This window comes from Nannospalax galili, unplaced genomic scaffold (assembly GCF_000622305.1).
Source record: "Nannospalax galili isolate Female #2095 unplaced genomic scaffold, S.galili_v1.0 scaffold72, whole genome shotgun sequence".
Lineage (NCBI taxonomy): Eukaryota > Metazoa > Chordata > Mammalia > Rodentia > Spalacidae > Nannospalax > Nannospalax galili.
In genome coordinates, this window is record NW_008336933.1 from 1,201,332 (window position 1) to 1,219,744 (window position 18,413).

General features: G+C 40.3%; 1 protein-coding gene across 5 annotated transcripts in view; it reads right to left on the minus strand.

Moving 5' to 3' along the window:
• Window positions 1-18,049, minus strand: part of Phactr1 (phosphatase and actin regulator 1) — a 580,961-nt gene extending 562,912 nt beyond the window's left edge. For 3 of the 5 annotated variants that reach the window (XM_017797765.2, XM_017797762.2, XM_017797760.2), the window contains exons 1-2: window positions 16,722-16,791; window positions 16,085-16,227 (exon numbers count right to left, since the gene is read on the minus strand). In XM_017797765.2, the coding sequence (XP_017653254.1) occupies window positions 16,085-16,187 (103 nt within the window). In that variant the 5' untranslated portion in view covers window positions 16,188-16,227; window positions 16,722-16,791. Of the gene's footprint in view, window positions 1-16,084; window positions 16,228-16,721; window positions 16,792-17,975 lie in introns of those variants that run through there. The other 2 variants (XM_017797761.2, XM_017797764.2) reach the window with 2 other exon arrangements.
• Window positions 18,050-18,413: the final 364 nt, after the last annotated feature.

Consider the following 18,413-nt stretch of genomic DNA (forward strand, 5'->3'; position numbering starts at 1 on the left):
AAGTGATGATATTTCACGCTCTAAGCTCAGTCAAAAATTTTTGGCATTTGCCTTGCTTTCCTGCATCCTTTACTTTGGGGAAGTTAGATGCACTGTCATAGGGATATCCAGATGGCCTACGGAGAGGCTGATACAGCAGGAAAAAAAGAGCTTCTGCCAAGTGCCATGTGCAAAAGCTTCCTTGGGATTCCCCAGTCAGACCTTACCCCTATAGCTCCATTTGACATCCTGATCACCCCTTCAGAACCTAACCCACATGTACCTAGCTAGCACTCCCAAATTTCCCAAAGATAATAAGTTTGGGCTGTTTTAAGACCCTAATTTTGGTATAATTTGATAGGCAGCAATAGACAACAGTCATGAGTTCTCAGTGGATGCAGAGAATCAATCACAAATGCTTAGAACAGATGCTTTTAGTTTCTATGTATATTAGAAAATCAAACATTGTAACCAGTTTGATGGATCAATTGATAGATAAAGACAGATAAGTTCCTCCTCCTGATAAGCATCTCTTTCCAAGGAGCAGAGGAGACTTTTTTTTCCCAATGCAAAGCCTTTCCTCGTGTTTCCACATCTTTGCATTCCAAACAGCCTTTCTGTGCCTGAAATATTTTTATCTCCACCCAACTTCAGCACCACTAGAAAATGAGGACCTTCCTCTTCTTCTACCTCTGCCAGCCACAAGGCTCTTTGTAGTTTTCACTCTGCATGAACATATAAGAAAGATGGTGACAATCTTACTTTCCTTCCAGACAATAAAAGCTACTGCTTCAAAGCACAAGCACTGAGTTCGGCTTTCTTGAGTTTGTGTCCAAATTCTATGCTTAACAGTTGCTTGCTTTCAAGACAGTATCTCTTGTGAATCTATAAAACTAACACAGGATCCACCACTTAGTTTCCATGAGGAGTCAAACACATGATCATATACAGCCTTTGGCAAAGGAAATTCTTGATAAACATTCACTGCATTGAAACTATTATTACTTGCTAGTTCCAAGTAAGGCTACAGCTGTGAAATTAAACCCTGGCATATTTCCAAAGCTTAATACCTATCAGAGCTTATTAAAAAATTAGCTCACCAAGCTTTGGTTTCCTTAAATGTAAATGAGAAATAAAATGAACTTTCTCACTGGGCCTTGGGAGGATAAAACATTATATAACAAATGTAAAACACCTAACACAGAGCCTGACAAATGGTAGGCGGACAACAAATGTTCACTGCTTCCTTTCCTCCCTGTTTCTTAAAGTAGACACTGTGCAGAGTGGCTGGGGGCTGGCTGCTAAAACATGCTAGATGCAGAAAAAGAAAATGTGCTTTAAGTTTTGCATGCTAAATTGATTTGGACACAATCCCAAGCAGCTTCAGTCATTTAGATGTTGAACATGCCTGGTTAAGATATATAAGTCACTTTTTGGATCTCATTTAACGGTACAGTGAATATTAAGCCTTATATTTGTTTTAATTTTATATTTTCTACATGGCTGGTTTTAGGTATAGGTAATTAATGACATATTTAAAATCTGAAGTTTTTATGACTATTTAAAAAAATTGATGTGCATGTGTGTATGTGCACCATGTGAGTGCAATGCCCACCGAGGTCAGAAGAGGGCATCAGATCCCCTGGGTCTGGAGTTAAGGGCAGTTGTGAGCCACCAAGTGCATGCTGAGAATTGAACTTGGGTCCTCTGCCAGAACAGTAATTGCTTTTAATTCTCTAGTCCCTAAAATGTGAAGGCTTTAATATTCCTAATTCATGTTCAGTGTGTAGAAAGGTAATGTATACTTGAAGAGAGAGCCTTATGTAGTCAACTCTTGGGCTTATTCATATACAAGTCATCTTAAAAGCTGTATGCTTGAGTTCATTTGAGTTCTATTAACAGGAAGATAATAGCATTGAGAAATAGGAACATCAGCCCAGGCAATGGGTGCCTAGGTTTTTGTCAACTTCTCTGGCAAACTATGTTATTCGGTTAGATTCCCCTCACCACCACCCCCCATCCCCAGAAAGATAAGAAACTGTAACACCAGGAAGATAAATGTTTGAATCCTGGCTTCTCCTTCTCATAGCTGATATTAGATTTCTGTTTATCTTCCTAACTTTTAATTTCATACGAATTGGGGCAATAAGATTTAATTGACAAGTTTGTGGTTTTGAGTGAAACACACATGCATATCTTCTGGTGTATGTTAGGCATTTAATAAGAAGTGTTTCCTTTTCCTTTTTTCCCCAAGGCTCAGTTTTATCATCTGTAAAATGAGCTGGTTGAATGAAGCAGCTTCAAGCTCTAATGTTCTAATATTGCTGTGATTACACTGTAAAATGAATCATTAGAAAGACCTGGGCAGTTGCTAGTATGTTTAGAACAAGCAGAAAAGCCTATTGTGGATGTGGTACAGGGAATCACAGACTTTCCTTAGTGGATAAGTCTAAGAGGGAAGACCCAGGATAGACTGGGTGAATATTCTATTTGCATTCTGTTGTGCCTACAGATGGGCTCATGATGGTAGTCAGATCAAAGACTATTAGTCAGAGACACTGTCTAGTAAACAACAGAAGAACTGATTCAGGGACACAGTCCAGCTGGCAAAGTTACCTTTTGGGCATACATAAAGCATGGTTGACCTCTCTTCCTTTGTCCAAACTGTCTATTTCTTTGCCCATCAGTGAGAATCAACAACCTTGAGTTTAAAGGAATTTTTATTATTTTAAAAATTAAGACATAGAAAATTAAAGATAATCTATGGAGCTTGACTTAGGTTAAACACACACAAGTGTATGTAGACGTGCATGAAAAGCTTGTACACTAGATTACAAGAAGCACCTGTACTGAGAAGGAAAAATGTGTGTTCTAAGAAATTCTTATGGGGGCACTGGAGAGATGGTTCGGTGGTTAAGGGCACTGGCTGCTCTTGCAGAAGACCCAGGTTCAGTTTCCAGCACCTACATGACAGCTAACAACAGTTTGTAACTCCAGTTCCAGGGGATCCAACACCCTCTTCTGACCCCCACAGGCATCGCATGACACAGGTACACTTACTCCATCCCTCCATTCTGCAGACCAATTGAAATGATGACATTAAAGGCCCTGACACATGGTGAGTCTTTTTACCTGCATCCCCCTTTGCAGCTTCAGCATACATATCCAGGTTGCAGAGTGAGTTCATACCATGGAGTCAATGTAACACTCAGCCTTGCTGTGTGTCTGTAGTATGGTCTGGCTTAACCTGGGCTAATGCAAGTGGCTTCTTCTCTGATCAACTTAGTCATCAAACTGTGTACAGTCAACTAAATGGAACAGAAGATCTTACTGCATTGGTTCAAAAGAAAAGTAAGGTGTATTTTTACCCAGCTGGAGCGGAGCCTCTTATAGTTCCTCTGAAACATTCTCTGACAACCTACAGCTCTACACAGTGAATGAGCTGCTCTGAATTATTTTTAAAATTTGTTTCTTAGATAATCCTCTCAGTGCTAATGCAGAATGTTGCTTCTGATGAAAATCCAAGCCAGACTTTGAAATCATCTTGGCAACTGCAAACATTTGGTTCACGTACATATTTTAAATGGGCTATTAATTTTCAGTACTAGCGCTAAGGAGAAAACGTAATATTTATAGTCAAAGTTTTAATTTAGAATATATTTCTTAAGAATCTCCCAGTCTTCTAAATACTGTGAAAGGAAAAGATAAAGCCTCAGAGGAACCACCTTTCAGAAACACATGTAAAAGACGTCGGTAAAATCATTTTTTGGCATTACCAAATCACAGAGTATTGTGGATAGTTCTCCAAGGTCTTTATGCCAAATTTTGGACCCAAAGAACTTATTTTATATTTATAATTATGACTTCCATAGATTCAATGTTTTCTTTAAATTCAATATATTCTAATCGAATTTTTTGCCCATCTTAAATCTCTCCCCATAGTCCCTTTTCTCAATGATTTTCTGACATCCAAGTGTAACATCTAAGAATTCTTTGACATACCTCTCCCTCACTATCTGCCCATCTTACTGTCACACAGTCTGGAAAGAACTTTCTATTTTCAGAGCCTCTCATCTTCTGAATTCCCTCAGTCCATCCAACCCTTTTCTGATTATGTTTCCTTCCTGTTTGGATTACTGCAGAAGCCAATGGTTCACCTGGGTCCTCGTCTTTCTCCCCCATCAGTCCTCACCTTTGTGACCTTTGTGACCTTTATAAAAAACGTATCTGCCTACAGATCTCTTCAATGGATTCAACATCAGTTTGGGAATTCCTTAGTTTAGCACACAGAGCCTTACATGCTTTGACTTTTGCCCACTGTTCTAGTCCCTTCTCTTGTCATGCCTCATGGACACAATATAGCTTCTCAGTCTGTGCTTCTTTTAACGTACACAGGATTCTAATTTATCATCCCTTCCGATCTTATCACATGCACTTCACACTGCCCAGACAATGCTTTATTGTCCTTACTAAATCTAAGTAAAATAAAAATTAATTGTCATCTTGACAAGAATGCCAATTTGGAAACATGTCTGGGTCTCTGATGAACTAGGGTTTGCTCTATATTTAAAAGAAATGGACAGATTAGCTAATGTTACCAGCACTAGAACTGCAAAGAGAAATATTTTGGAATTTGTTGGCAATTTTATTTCAAAACTGATTCTATATTTTTTGTTATTTTTCTAAGATTGTCATTATATTTCCAAAGACTTTAGAAATCTGAATTATGAATGAACAGCATTAGAAAAGAGATGGAACAGGTTAGGACTCTGTCTTGGGGAAGATGAAGCCCTGCCACTTTCTTTTGAGGTATGACAAAATTAAAGGAGGATTAACAAAAGCAAACATTCATTATATGGATATTACTGTTCTATGTTAATTTTTTCATGTTTATAAACTTTCCTTCCTATATCTCTTTTATGCATTTGGGGGAGCTAGATGCCATTTGTGCTATTAGTAAATGTTTTTCATTAAATGTTCTTAACTCTTTCATTTTCTATGATTCTACTTTTTCTTTGTAATGTTTATTCTCAGCAGTAGTCCATAAAAATTCAGTGATGGCTATATATTACTCTGTTTCAATTAAATATTTTCAATTTACATTTTGCTAAAACATGATAAATCATAAGAGATATCTTATGATATCATCATAAGAGAGTACATACATTTTTGTAAAATTCATATGCTGTAACATAGTTTGTGCAATGTTGTTTTCTTTCATTTAATCCTCAAAACCACCCTTTGGGTTAAGAACTCTTGTTACAACCAGATGTGGTGGTGCACACCTTTAATCCCAGCACTTGGGAGGCAGAGGCAGGTGAATCTCTGTGAGTTCAAGGCCAACCGGTCTATGTAGTGATAGTGAATTCCAGACCAGCTGGGACTACAAGGAGACCCTGGTCTCAAAAGACCAAAAAAAAAAAAGAACTCTTGTTATATTCCCACCATGGAGAGAGGAATTGGGCACAAGGTCCACCTCTAGCTATTGAGAAACTATTGGCAACTGATGGTTCCTGGGAAAGGGAGAGTCGGTTTTATTTAAGAGTATGGCCCCTGATACGTGGACCACACTCCAGTGGATGGTCACATACCCAAGAGTACATGGGCAGCACAAATTGAACTCAGTGGCTTTTTCAAAAGTGGGCGGCAGACAGTAACCCAGCATAGAACTGGGAAAACGAACAGCAGACCCCAATGGTATCTAAAGGAATATGACAACTGATTGCTGCTAGATGAGGAACAGCTGATCTTCCTAAAACAAGGATCTTTAGATAGGCTGACTAGATTCAGTGGATGGACAAGCACTGGGGAATGGCTGGGGTCACTGACAACACAGTGGACAGTAACAGGGATGACAGAATATATGGGCTCCAGTGGGGCGGGGGAGGCTATGGGAGGGTGTCATTTGGGAAGTGGGTAGATAGATGAATAAGATTGTTTGGGATGTTCTGTATGATATACACACAAAAATTCAACAGCAGGGTGTGATGACTCATGCCTTTAATCCCAGCACTCGGGAGGCAGAGGCACGTGGATCTCTGTGAGTTCAAGGCTACATAGTGAGTTCCAGGCCAGCTGGGGCTACAGGTTACAGGGAGACCCTGTCTCAAAAAGGCAAAAAAAAAAAGACTTATTTGGAATCTACCTGATATCTTTATATCCATACTCAGGTGCAAGGATCCAAGTGTAACCAACTGTGACTAGTAATAATCAGATTCATAGAGATTAGAGATGCATGTGCAAACATAAGCGTTAGTAGCATTAAAAAGGAGTCTTTCTGTAGGAAGCAGTATATTTTAAAATAAAATGGAGATCTTTTTTAAAGGTTAAAAACTCATTCAATTTTATGTCTTTCAGGGTTTATCCTGAGTTCAATATTGTATAATGGTATTAATTCAACTGTGAACCTAAAAATTTACAGTCACTTTTGAAAGAGAAGCATCTTTGCTCTGGAAATTGTTATTGAATATGTTAAAGCTGTAATGAAATGCTTCTTCTAATCATGTAGTTATTAAAAAAAAAGATTTCATGACCTTCCCAAACAGTGTCACCAACTGACCAAGTGTTCAAATATTTGAGCAGATGGGGACAATTTTCATTCAAACTACTCCGGTGTCATAATATATGTTATGCTCATGTTAGAGTATATCCTGTGGATTGCTAAGAAGAATGTATATTCTGTTATATTGGGATGATTGCTCTGTAGATATCTGTTAAGGCAATTTGATCTATGATGTCATTTAGCTCTAATGTTTATTCATTTTTTTTCACCTGGATGACATGTCTATTGTTGAAAGTGGGGTTCTTTAATCACCTCCTATTCATGTGTTGGGGTTAGCCTGTGACTTTAAATGTAGTAGTACTTTGTTTTATGAAATTGAGTATGACTGTGTTCAGTGTGTGTGTTTAAATGGGAATGTCCTCTTGACCAGTTGGTCCCTTAATCAGCATGAAGTGACCTTCTTTATCTTTTCTAGTATGTGTTGTTTTCAAATATATTTTTTCAGATATGAAAAATAAAGTGGGCAGGGGGACACAAGATTGGGTGGGTAGGGAATGGGTGTGACCTTGGAGGAGTTAGGGGATGGGAGTGAATATGATAGAAATTCATTGTATGAAATCCTCAAAGAACTAATAATAAAGGAACTCTTGTTACTATTTATTTGCACTGAAAGCATAGAAGAGAGGCAAAAATTAAATTGCTTGCCTAACTTCACAAGCTAGGAAGTAGAAGTCACTGTTTGAACTCAGGACTTTGAGACAGTAACAGTGGAAGTTCTAAAACACCATGTCAACATGTAGACTGTGAGGCTATTTCACTCCTATCACCAATTTCATACATGCCATAACTCTAACTTGTAAAATTCCAGTGCATATGAAGGGATGGAAAAATATATATAAACTGGATAGTTATATGAGGTTAACTTTGCTATATAGTTTTGGCCTTTGTTAAAGGCTTTAACATTATCCTGGTCTTGCTTTTCTAATTGAAGAATGAATTGATCTTAAAGAGAATCTCTTTGTTCAGTTCTAACACTTCAAAATTCCAGTTTAGCATGTAAATGCTCATTCAGTAAATTTGGATGAGCCTATATATTCAATTGCTTACTGAGAAATTCTTAACCATATTAAAATGATATTGATCATGGGCTAGCTTTGATTAGCTAGGCTCCCATCCTTGCCTCTGTTAGTACTAGTGCAGAGGGTGATACACAAAGTTTATCTTTCATTCATTCTTCAATTTTTTTTTTTAGAAAACAGATTTGTTTGGACAAATGAGGAGCCAGAGAGAATTCTTTCCCCATCTTGTGAATTGTTTATGCTAATTGGGTCATGGCTGATGCTAGCTGAGTGTGGGCTGAGTTTTAACCCATTCTTTCATATGAGTTGTGTGAGAGTGGGAGTTATTAATTTATTGGAATTGTATCTTTGTATTTTCATGCCACTTTCCTCCTCTCTGTGCCTCAATTCTCTCAACTTCTACCTTCCTCTCACCCTCCACTCTACATAGGAGTCCTTAACGCCATTGTGGTAAAGTAGGTGATTTCTGGAAGTACAGACAGGAAGTATCAGAGGGCTCCACAGGGGCTCCCACACATGGGGCACTGCTCAGAAGCTGGGGCTGGAGTTCACTGTCCTGTGGGACTAGAAGGTTGGCTGTCTCCATGATATTTTCCGTCTTGATTTACTTCCATTCTCCCTTTCATACATAATGTTCTCTGTATTAAATGCAGGTTGGGGAGCCTGGGTGTGAGCAATTAGAGGTCTAAAATGGAAAGTGTGGGAGGCCAAGAGGGCAGGCTTGGTAGCTGCTTTGTCATCTGGAAGTGAGGCACAGCACGCAGCTTCAGTGTTGGAGTTACAGAGAACAAATTTCCAAACCCCAAATAGGAATCTGTTAAGAATAGTGCTTCCACAAAAGCACAACCAAAAACTATTTTTCAAAATTGTCACATGAAACCCTGGAAGTTATCAGTGGATAATGACCCAAGAAAAATACAGGAAGGAATCATTCTGTGAGGAGATAGGGCACATGACTGATGTTCCTGTGCTGTTCCTGGCAGGACTGCAAGGGATAGACAAGATAAGGTTAGGTTGGCAGATGCAGAAGGTTATAATCCCATTGCCAGTCATGCCCTCAGTGGGGGCTGGGTTGGTTTGAGGTCACTGCCCCTGCCTCAGTCTTTCTGGAGCAAATCAGACCTCCAGGTCCAGGGATGAGCAATATCTGAGGGTAATGATGAGAGGATTCAGGGGACAGGGATGGAGAAAGAACACAACATGCTATTTGCTGAGCAGACTCCTGGCACATGGCCAGGTATACTGTGAGTGTTTCTCATAGTGTGATCCCCATGGTGGTTTGCTGGGTCTCTACAGCTGCCTTCCACCAAGACTGGTTGGAAAGGTGTCTGCACTGAGATCACTTGACCAAAAGATGTAAGGGCTGAAACAGAGAATTTGAGGCTTTAACTGTCTAAAGAAGGAAAAGAATGGAACCTTGATTAAGGGGAGGCTTAGAGCTCGATTCTAGAGCACATTCAGTTCCCTGGAACTGATCTCAGATAAGTTCATCACAGTGAAATTAAAGGCTCTTTTATTCCGTAACTACGTTCAGGAAGAAGAAAAACTTGGTCATCACAGACTATTAGACAATGAAAAAGGCTTCAGGTACCTCTGGAAATCTGTTTTCAAAGGTTGTTTGTTCAAAAACACACCTAAATTTCTCCTGGATAATTTTCTTTTCCCTTCTAATTTTTAAAATGATTTATTTTGTGTCTTAAGAGACCTAGCTGAATTCATGGCTACCTTTCATTTCTGCATCTTTATTCTTCCAATCACTATTTTATGTTCCCTTTCTTCAATCTTAAGTGGTCATCAGTTTCAGCTAAAGATTTTAAGAATTAAAGAAATTAGGGGAGGTTTGTTTTCCAAATCTGGACTTCTCAAGTCTTTTCCCTGAATCCAAAGTTGCTTCTTGGAAGTGCAGATCTAAACACTTTCATTACCCCAGTTCAGGAGAGAAATTTTATAAATTTTAGGGCTTTTTCTTATACTAAGGATGATAGTGACCAGGGCTTTTTCTTATACTAAGGACGATAGTGACCACTAGGGAAATGATATTTAAGGAGATTACTACACTTGAGGTAGACAGAAAGCATTTAAGTAACAAAACAGGTGTATCAGGACTAATCAAGAACACACACACACACACACACACACACACACACACACACACACATGACACTAATAATAGGCAAGCCTCAGTTAATCCTTCAACCTCCCTATGGGTTTGGAGCAGGTGAACTCTTTCAATGAAGAACCCGAGGCTTTGAGGGACTGTTGTTACTGTGAGGTGGTATACCAAGTGAGAGGCAAAGATTCAGTGTGGGGTAAGAGTGGAGCCCAGGACTATGAAAAAGGCTATAATGTAGGCATGGACAGAATTCTGTGGAACAAACATCTGGAAACATCCAGCCAGGCTTCACTGGGTGGGGGCACTGAAGCTGATTCTTGCCTTAAGCACAGGAAAGAAAGTTAAGTTAATTAACTGTTGTTAATGATTTGCAACTAATTGAGTGGTGCCAAATGTCTTTGTCTCTTGGGACCATGTTAAGAAACCCCAGAGGTACAAAGGTGGGAGTTAGAATGTATTTCACTCAGAGCTGAAGATTCAAAAGCTAACTGTTCAGATAGATTCCATGGGGCAGGGGTGGAGAGTGGGGAGAACATGGGACAAAACGTGAAGGTGAAGCGGGTGTAAAGGGGAAAAGCTGGCAGAGGGGTTTCAGTGTCTTCCCTACTCCAAAAACAACTTGGAGTGCCTCTGAGCAGTTCAAGGTGGTTCCCATTAGCTGCCAAAATTGGCATTTCCCTTTGTAGAATAAGACAGTGTAGACATGAGAAAAGGTGCTTTGTGATGAGTAACAATGGCTTAGAATGTCAAGACTTATGAAGGTGATAAAAGAATGGAAATTGTCATCAGGAGCCATAAATTGGATTGCCTGGTGGCTTTACTCAGTTGGCTTTTTGATGTGTCTTCTCTTTAGAAGGTAATTTAAATGTTCCTGGATATTGATGGTCCTTAAGAAAAAAACAAAAACCCTAGCATAATGGAAAGGGCAAAATGAGACTGAGCTCCCCTTTCTAGCCTTTCACTAGAAGCGGTGAGATTTGGGGCATGCGGTTAAATCACTCCAAGCCTCGGTTTGCCAGCTCAGCCACATGGTCATCAGTTTTACCTTCATTCACCTCCGCAGTTGATTCTCTGAACCCAGTCAGGTGAGGGTGTACCTCTGTCAGGCAGGAAGCAGAGGTACTTAAAGAAAATAGTGTGGGCTTTGCAGTAGGATATACCTGAATCAAATCTTAGCTTCATTGGTATCCAAATGTGTAGCCTCTGAAGAATCTTCAACCCATCAATCTTAAATTGTGTGCGTGCGTGCGTGTGTGTGTGTATGCAAGGTCAGATATCAACTTTGGATGTTTATCTTAGGAACCATCTACCATGGGTCTTTTTCCCAGCATCTCACTGGGACCTGGGACTTTTCATTTAGACTAGGCTAGCTGCCCAGCGAGCCCCAGCAAGTCTCCTGTTTCTGCCTCCCTTGCTCTTGGATTACAGGAACATTGTGTGCTCATGCTTGCATGATTGCATGACAGATACTTTTCTGGCTGAGTTACGTCCCCAGCCTCTAATCTTAAATTTTCTAATCTGCAACATGCACATAATGCTGCAAGTCCTATTTCCCAAAGTTTCTTTGAGGATTAACACATGCAATAAATACATGAAGTCCAGTCTCTGATACATGATCTTTTTCTGAAGTCTATTTGCCACTTTCAATGGCTTGGGCTCATTTAAAGACACAACTCTGAGGACTGAGTGTGTGGATCAGAGGTAGCGCACTTGCCTAGCATGTGTAAGGCCCTGTGCTAGATCTTGAACCTGATAAATATATTTCATAGTTTACAATATTTTAATTTATAATATTTAACTATATGTATGTGTGGCTGAGAAAGATATTCAAGAGCTGTGGTTATTGCTCAGTGGTAAAGTGCCTATGCTGGGTTCAATTCAAATAGCAACAAGATGCAATAAGATCTCCTGTACCACAAAATGGGCAGTCCCCAGGTCTCAGCTCTGGTTGCCCATTGATAGCAATAGAAAGGATTCTCTTTGTGAACCCCCCTCAGAGGTGCTGATTCAATTGGACTGTAGAGGGTCTTCAGCCTTGGAGGAGGTTGTAAAACTCCTTAAATGTTTCTAATCTATACTATATCCAAGGATTGCTTTTCCAACATTAATGCTAATCATTTAGAAAATGTGGAAATTCAGATCCTGAGTCTCTGGGTCTAGGATAGGGGTGAGACTGGGCATTGCTAAGAAGCTCCAGATGAAGTAGGTACTGGTCCTCTGGGACAAAACTCTGAGTAGCCAGTGACTAATTATGATCCATCCTGCTGGCTCTAAGTGTTCATTGTTAATGGAAATAACCCAGGAACCTTTTGAAAACTGCGGCTGTGGGGCCTGTCCGTTCAAATTCTGTTTCATGTAGTTTAGGGAGGTGCTGGAGAGAATCACTAGTCTTTGATGTCTATTTCAATCTCAAGTCCCATGATATTCTTTATGTGGGTGTTACAAGGACTTCCCTCTCAGTTCACTTGGGCACTGTAAAACTACAGAGCCTAAAATTGATGGCGGGGATACCATTGTCAGAATCCAAAGATGGGTGAACTCAGGTTATGTGATGTGGAGACAGATAATCATTGAAGTAACATGTACCTCCAGCCTCCAGATTCTTCCTTTTGAGATACAAGAGGCCTTCATAGAATTACCTCTCTGTTAGCAGGATTTACTGTGGATGAACCACGCCCAAACTAACAGGAGAGCATCCTTCCCTGAGGCTGACAGGAGATGAACAGAGAGACTTGGGGGCTTTTTTCCTGCTTTCTACAATATGTGGTTTTTTAATAGGAGACTCCTTGAGTCAGCTAATCTTCTCTACCTTATTCTCAAACCAAAGAGAAATGGAGATAGGAGAAAATCAGCTCTGTTTTATTAGCAGAACACATCTTCAGCTTTTGAAAAGCTCAGGGACGTCCAAAGGGACTTTGGAAAGTCAGGGTCTTCTTGATTTTCTTACTTTTTAAATTCAAATCTTCCTAGATTCCTTTTGTGCTAACTCCCTAGAACATCCTTTATTTCCTAGCAAGTTTTAGGCATTTTCAAAGAAAAATGAAACAAAAATGCCTGTGCAATAATGAAAACCATAGTCTTGAAACTATTACCTTAGATACATAACTAATTTTGAGGAATTTTGTGAATTTGTATGTATAGTGAAGAATAAGTCACACAGAAAAATGGGGTGGGGCTGCCAACTTTACATTTATTTTCCTCATTACTATGTTTACATATGTGAGAACACTTGGTCTACAGAAATAGCCACATGAATGTGGCCCACAGTAAAAGACAACAAACACATACAGCTTAGCCAATTAGGCCTTGGGTCACCTAAGCACTGGGTTGTCAACTCTGTATAAAGCTCCCAGTTAGATCTTTTCAGAAAATTCAAACTACTTGACCTTCCTTATACTCCTCTATACCTGAGCAAGACTGACTAACTGAAGGCCCCTGCAGTGAGATTCATCCTTTTGACCCCAAATGCTCTTCACGAGAAGCAGCTTCCAAGCAGTCCTCCTTCCCCTGGTGCTCAGAGCTTTGACATGGATTGGATGCAGGCTTTAGTCATACACTGGAACTTCAGTGTTTAATATAGAAGGAGACGGGTGCAGGCTGCGGAATTCAGCTTCACCCACTCACCTGGAAGCCTTTGTCAGGCTTAGGGCTTCAGTGTCTAGGAAAAACTAGACATCTGTGTGGAGTGGAAGGGAAGCTAGGACAGGGTTGCTGTTGTAATGCAATGATATGCCCCAAGTCACAGTGGCGACAGAGCTCCTGAAAGGAGCAGGTTCTTGAGTGATGGCTTCTAGGAGTTGGGAGGATAGGGGGACCATGAAGGCCCCACATTCAAGCACATATTCTTAGTATGAATTGGACTGGATAGGTTTATTTTAACAGAGAGCGAAGGTTGGGTGGCTAGGGAATGGCAGGTAGACCAGGAAGGAGTTGGAGGACAGGGTTAAATATGATTAAAAATAGATTATATGAAATTCTCAAAGAATTAATACAAATGAAGAAGAGACCAAAAAATAAAAGACTGGATTCGGGGCGGGGATGCACCAAGACAAACTTACTGTTTTTCAACTTCATCCTGACAGACTTTTTGTGACAAGAGAAGAATCATTGTGTTTTTATGTGTGGTGAACATCACACACACACTTGATTTTTCATAAAATCATTGTTTTTATGTGTAGTGAACATCACACACACACCCACATACACACACACATACACACTTTTTTGCTAGAAGTATGAAATTAAATTCCTGCAAGTTCAGAGTTCTTATTTGGAAAGCAGTAGCTGGGTCATGAAATCTCAATCAGAGAAGGCATGACCCCTAGCTTGGTATATTTATCTTTTTGATTTGCTGAAGTGCAGTGTCTTATGTCGCAGACACTGTTTTAAGTATTACTTCATTAATGCTTAAAACTGAACAGCTTAGGAATCTGTCTCTGTTATCATTTTTATTTTGCCAAGGACTGTATGGATGGATGCTTGAATGTGGTTCCCCAGGGAGACGTGCTGGCTCCATAACCATTACTACTGTTCCTGCTTAAATGCAAACTGTGGACCTCTGAAACACCTGGATTTCTGATTTGGAGAGCCTGGAGTTCTGATGTTCTAGGATCCCCTCCCCCCCCACACACATACACTCCTGTAAATCCAGGATTCTTTGAGTGGAATGCCATCCCCATCCCCAAATGAACGTGATCCCGAGGAGCAGCCATAGCTTACGCTGCCACCTCCCATGCATTTTCCAGTTTTTCCAGCTCTGGAATCTAAACCATCGTCACTGCTGGTGACAATTCTGACCACTCCGCCCCAGCTCCATCTGCCACCAGCCACCGTCCTACCTCCCACATGTTGCCTGCTTGCCTTCTGTGAAAATCAAGAACCCACCAGCTTCTTAAAGGTTTAACCTGTCCCCATTGCAAGACCTCTACTCTCCATAGTTAACTGCTGCTTCCCTTCTTGCTCAGCAAGCATCTGTGCTGTGGGGGGTTGGGGGGGTGACAAACCTGACATAGAACATTAGGATTCATTGGAATGCACAGGGGTAGACACAGGAGTGCATAAAGTCAGGACTGATGATGGGGTGGAAGTCCTTCTCATCTCCCCCCCCTTCCAGCTCTGCATCTACTTCTAGCACCTTCGTACTTGCAAACCCAGAACAAGCTGGAGGTATGGACCAGCCTCCCACCCTTCTTCCCCAGGAACACTGTTACCCTCTTGAAATGGACCAGAGTAGCAGGAGCAGTGCTGCCTCCCTCCACCCAGACAATGAGAATTTGCCATGGTTTCAGTTTTGCTCATTGAAGCTCTACTGTTGAGCCCACTGCTGCAAGCAAATCCCTACAGATAATTTGTAGCTCCTCTTGCCTTTAAAGCACAAAGTCACATCCAGAAAGCGGAAGCAGGGAAGGAGGATATTTGCAAGCCCTCAAGTGAACAAGCCCTTGGTTTGAGAGCAAAGCACAAACAATTCACAAGAACATTTGGAGAAACCAGGTAGAATATTATCAGTGCCCAAGATGAGCCTCCTGTCACGTCACAGTGAAAGATGCCAGGATAAGCACAGTACCTCCTTCTCAGCACTGCTTAGTGATTCCAACAATTCAACTACTTTTCTATATAAACATGTCCTCATTTTCAGCGTATCACCCACACGATTTAGGACACAGGTATCATTGGGATACTTCGACTCAATACCTTAAAAAGTCTGTGGAAGCCATAAACTATGGCTTCAAAAAAAATTCTTCTACCTTCCCTACTCATCTGACTTCTTTCATTACTATGACTGGGTGGCAAACATTCTAAACTGATCCTAGAACAGAAGAGCAAGCACACTGGAGCCTAATCAACTACTTTGACTAGGTAATGAAAATGTAAACCCTCACACTTCACAGTGAGGGTTAGGGGTCCTTGGATATGCTCTGAGAATTCTCTGAGGCAACAATTGAAAAATCACTGAAGATGGATAAGGCTCGTGGAGAAGCTACATGCTTATCCCTAGAGCCCATAATCTAGCTGACTGGCACTCAGCTAGGTCATGGTGCCCTGAGATCTCCTCAGGTGCAGTAACTGCCTGCCTAAAAATTTCTAGGGGGAAAAGCATCCCTCAGTCCTTTCAGATATAGACTTTGGACTCAAGGAGGTGGAAATCATTTTCTACCTTAGCTCTCAGGGGATATGCACCCAAAGTTGGACATACTGTTTTTTTCTTAACACCTCCAAGAAGTGTGGATTTATTTACTCCATTCTCTACCTCTGAAATTCCAGTAGCAGTTTCATAAAGGTTATTAATTTAGGAAGATTAACTGATGAATTTTCAAGACAGAATTTGAACTGTTGAAGCTTACACTGCTCTGTTTATAGCAAACCAGTGTGAGGACAAGGGACCTTCCCCTTTTCTCCCCATTTTGTTACCTTGAGCTCCTTGACTATAGAAGAATCTCTGTGCTGACTCCACATCCAAGAGTCTATGAGCAGACTCAACATCCAGAAAATAATCCATTTTGGGATAATCCATTTTAGATGTTCAAAACAGGATCTTCAGAAAAGAAAGTCACCTGGAAAGAAAAAAATCCACAATATTTTAGGCTGTCAAATATAAAATATAACTATATTACTTTTTTGAATAAGAATACTCCACTATCAAATCCCATTATCTGACTGACATTTCTAATTTCAAAGCCCCCAACCCTAGAGCTTTCCTATTGTATGAGAAGATGTAACCTTTAGCTAACATTCATTAAAAGTAATATATTCTACTTAGGGGAAAAAAAAAAAAAAAAAACAATGCTCCAGGCTAAAGAGAGATCACATATTGGTCTTTCCTTGCTGTATATTAGCTGAAAATATGCTGTTAAATTCACATGCTACCAGATTTTAAAAATATGCCTGATAAGTAACATAAGCTGTCAGCCTTTCTAAAGGTTGTCCTTCAGTTGGTGCAGGGACTGCTGGTTTCCCATCTAATTGAGAGACTCCCTGGGAATTGAGCCTTCTCTCATAGACACCTTGCATTTTGCAATGCAGGATGACTTGTTTGCTGCGGAAATACCTTGAATCCCTTACTGTTCAGCAGTTCCCTTCAGCATAGTCTGTGAAGTGCTACGGGATCATCCTCTGCTTATAACCAATACAGGCTGCTCTTGAGAAAGAATTATGGTTCATGCAGCAGTGACAATTACCAAAGCCTTGAAATGTTTCCCATAGCATGCACTAGCCCGGCATGGAAATCATCCAGCCCCTCTTTTTTTTTTTTTTTCACCCAGCTCATATAGTTTTCCCCTGGTTTTAGCACAGATGAAGTAGCTCTATTTCTGCACTATTTTTTTTTAAGAAGGAATAAGACAAAAATCATTAAAATCAAACTCAGAAGGCTAATGCAATCATTTGCTTTCTAACAAGATACATTCTAATCCGAAAACTCAAGTCCAGTAAGAAGAAACTTTTTGAAAAATAACCAAAGGTACCCCACAGCAAATTGTACTTACTGTCAAAAGAAAAAAAAAAAATCGAAGGCTAATTGTTGATTGTCAAATGAGCAGTTTTGGCCATCTGTCTTCAATCTCACTAAATATGCCCGGTGAAAGTAAACAATTTTGATTATCTGATTAGATCAGTGATGAATAATGTATTCTGTCCAGTGGACTTCCTCTATCAGATAAAATGGCCAGAGCATGTTACCTTAGCAACAGAAGGTGACGCCAGCCTCAGCCTCTCTGCGCCCTCCCCTGTGAAGGAAGGAAATTGCCACTTTCCCGTGTAAAAACTTTGGCAAGAAACCATCAAAATCTACATGTAGATTTTACATCTTCCAGGGCCATTTACCACCCTACCCCCATCTCTTATACAGAGAGGAATAGTTATTTTTTAAAAAACAGAAGTATGGTTTAATAATCTATTTCACAATTCCAAGTACCAGGTGGATTTGCAATTGGAACTGAATAGCATGGTAAAAATTAAATAGTGAAGAGAAGAAAGTTGCCTAGACAGTGTTGGGGGCAACAGTTCCTACCCTAATGCTGAATGGGGCAGGGTGATGGAGAAAGGCCACATTAACTAGCAATATGTTTAACATTTTCATTATAATTAATACATAGAAACAGTCACCAGCATCTAGGCTGAAAATAACTCTTTCCTTCTGTGAATCAGTCACTGGAAGCAGCTTAAAAAGCTGTCTGAAATCTCCCAGATTTTGAAAGACGCAATATGATACAGATCTTAAGGGAGGCAACCCCAAACCCCACCAAAGGAAAGGTAGCCTGAGGGACATAGGAAAGGAAGATTCTCAAAGTTGGCAGATACTCACCAGCTCTAGTCCCCTTTCAACAGGACACCGGAGAGCAGAAAACGACATTGAGCAGTGCACTAGTGCACTGAGCCCGAGCCCAAATGAACAGCTTCTAATTTTCCCTTCAATCTCCAGTCAAGAGCAAGGAGGGGAGGGAAATGATGGATCTGCCCGTTTTATATCGTGATGAAATGCAACCCCTCAGAAGGGATCGGAGAGGAGCTGCTCTTTGGAGCACATTAGACTGCTAATTTAAGAAAATTGAAAGGTTTTGTTTTACTGTCTTTTATGTGTTCTTTTCAGCTACCCCCTCAATTTAATTTGCATTTAAAATTATTCTCATGTCTCCTCGGCTCTCCAAGGTGTGGAGTACTTTTTAATCGTGAAGGCTGCTCTGGTAGGGCTTGGTGCAATGCCATTTTTATTCTGAGCTGCAGAACAAGGTGGGTAATTAAA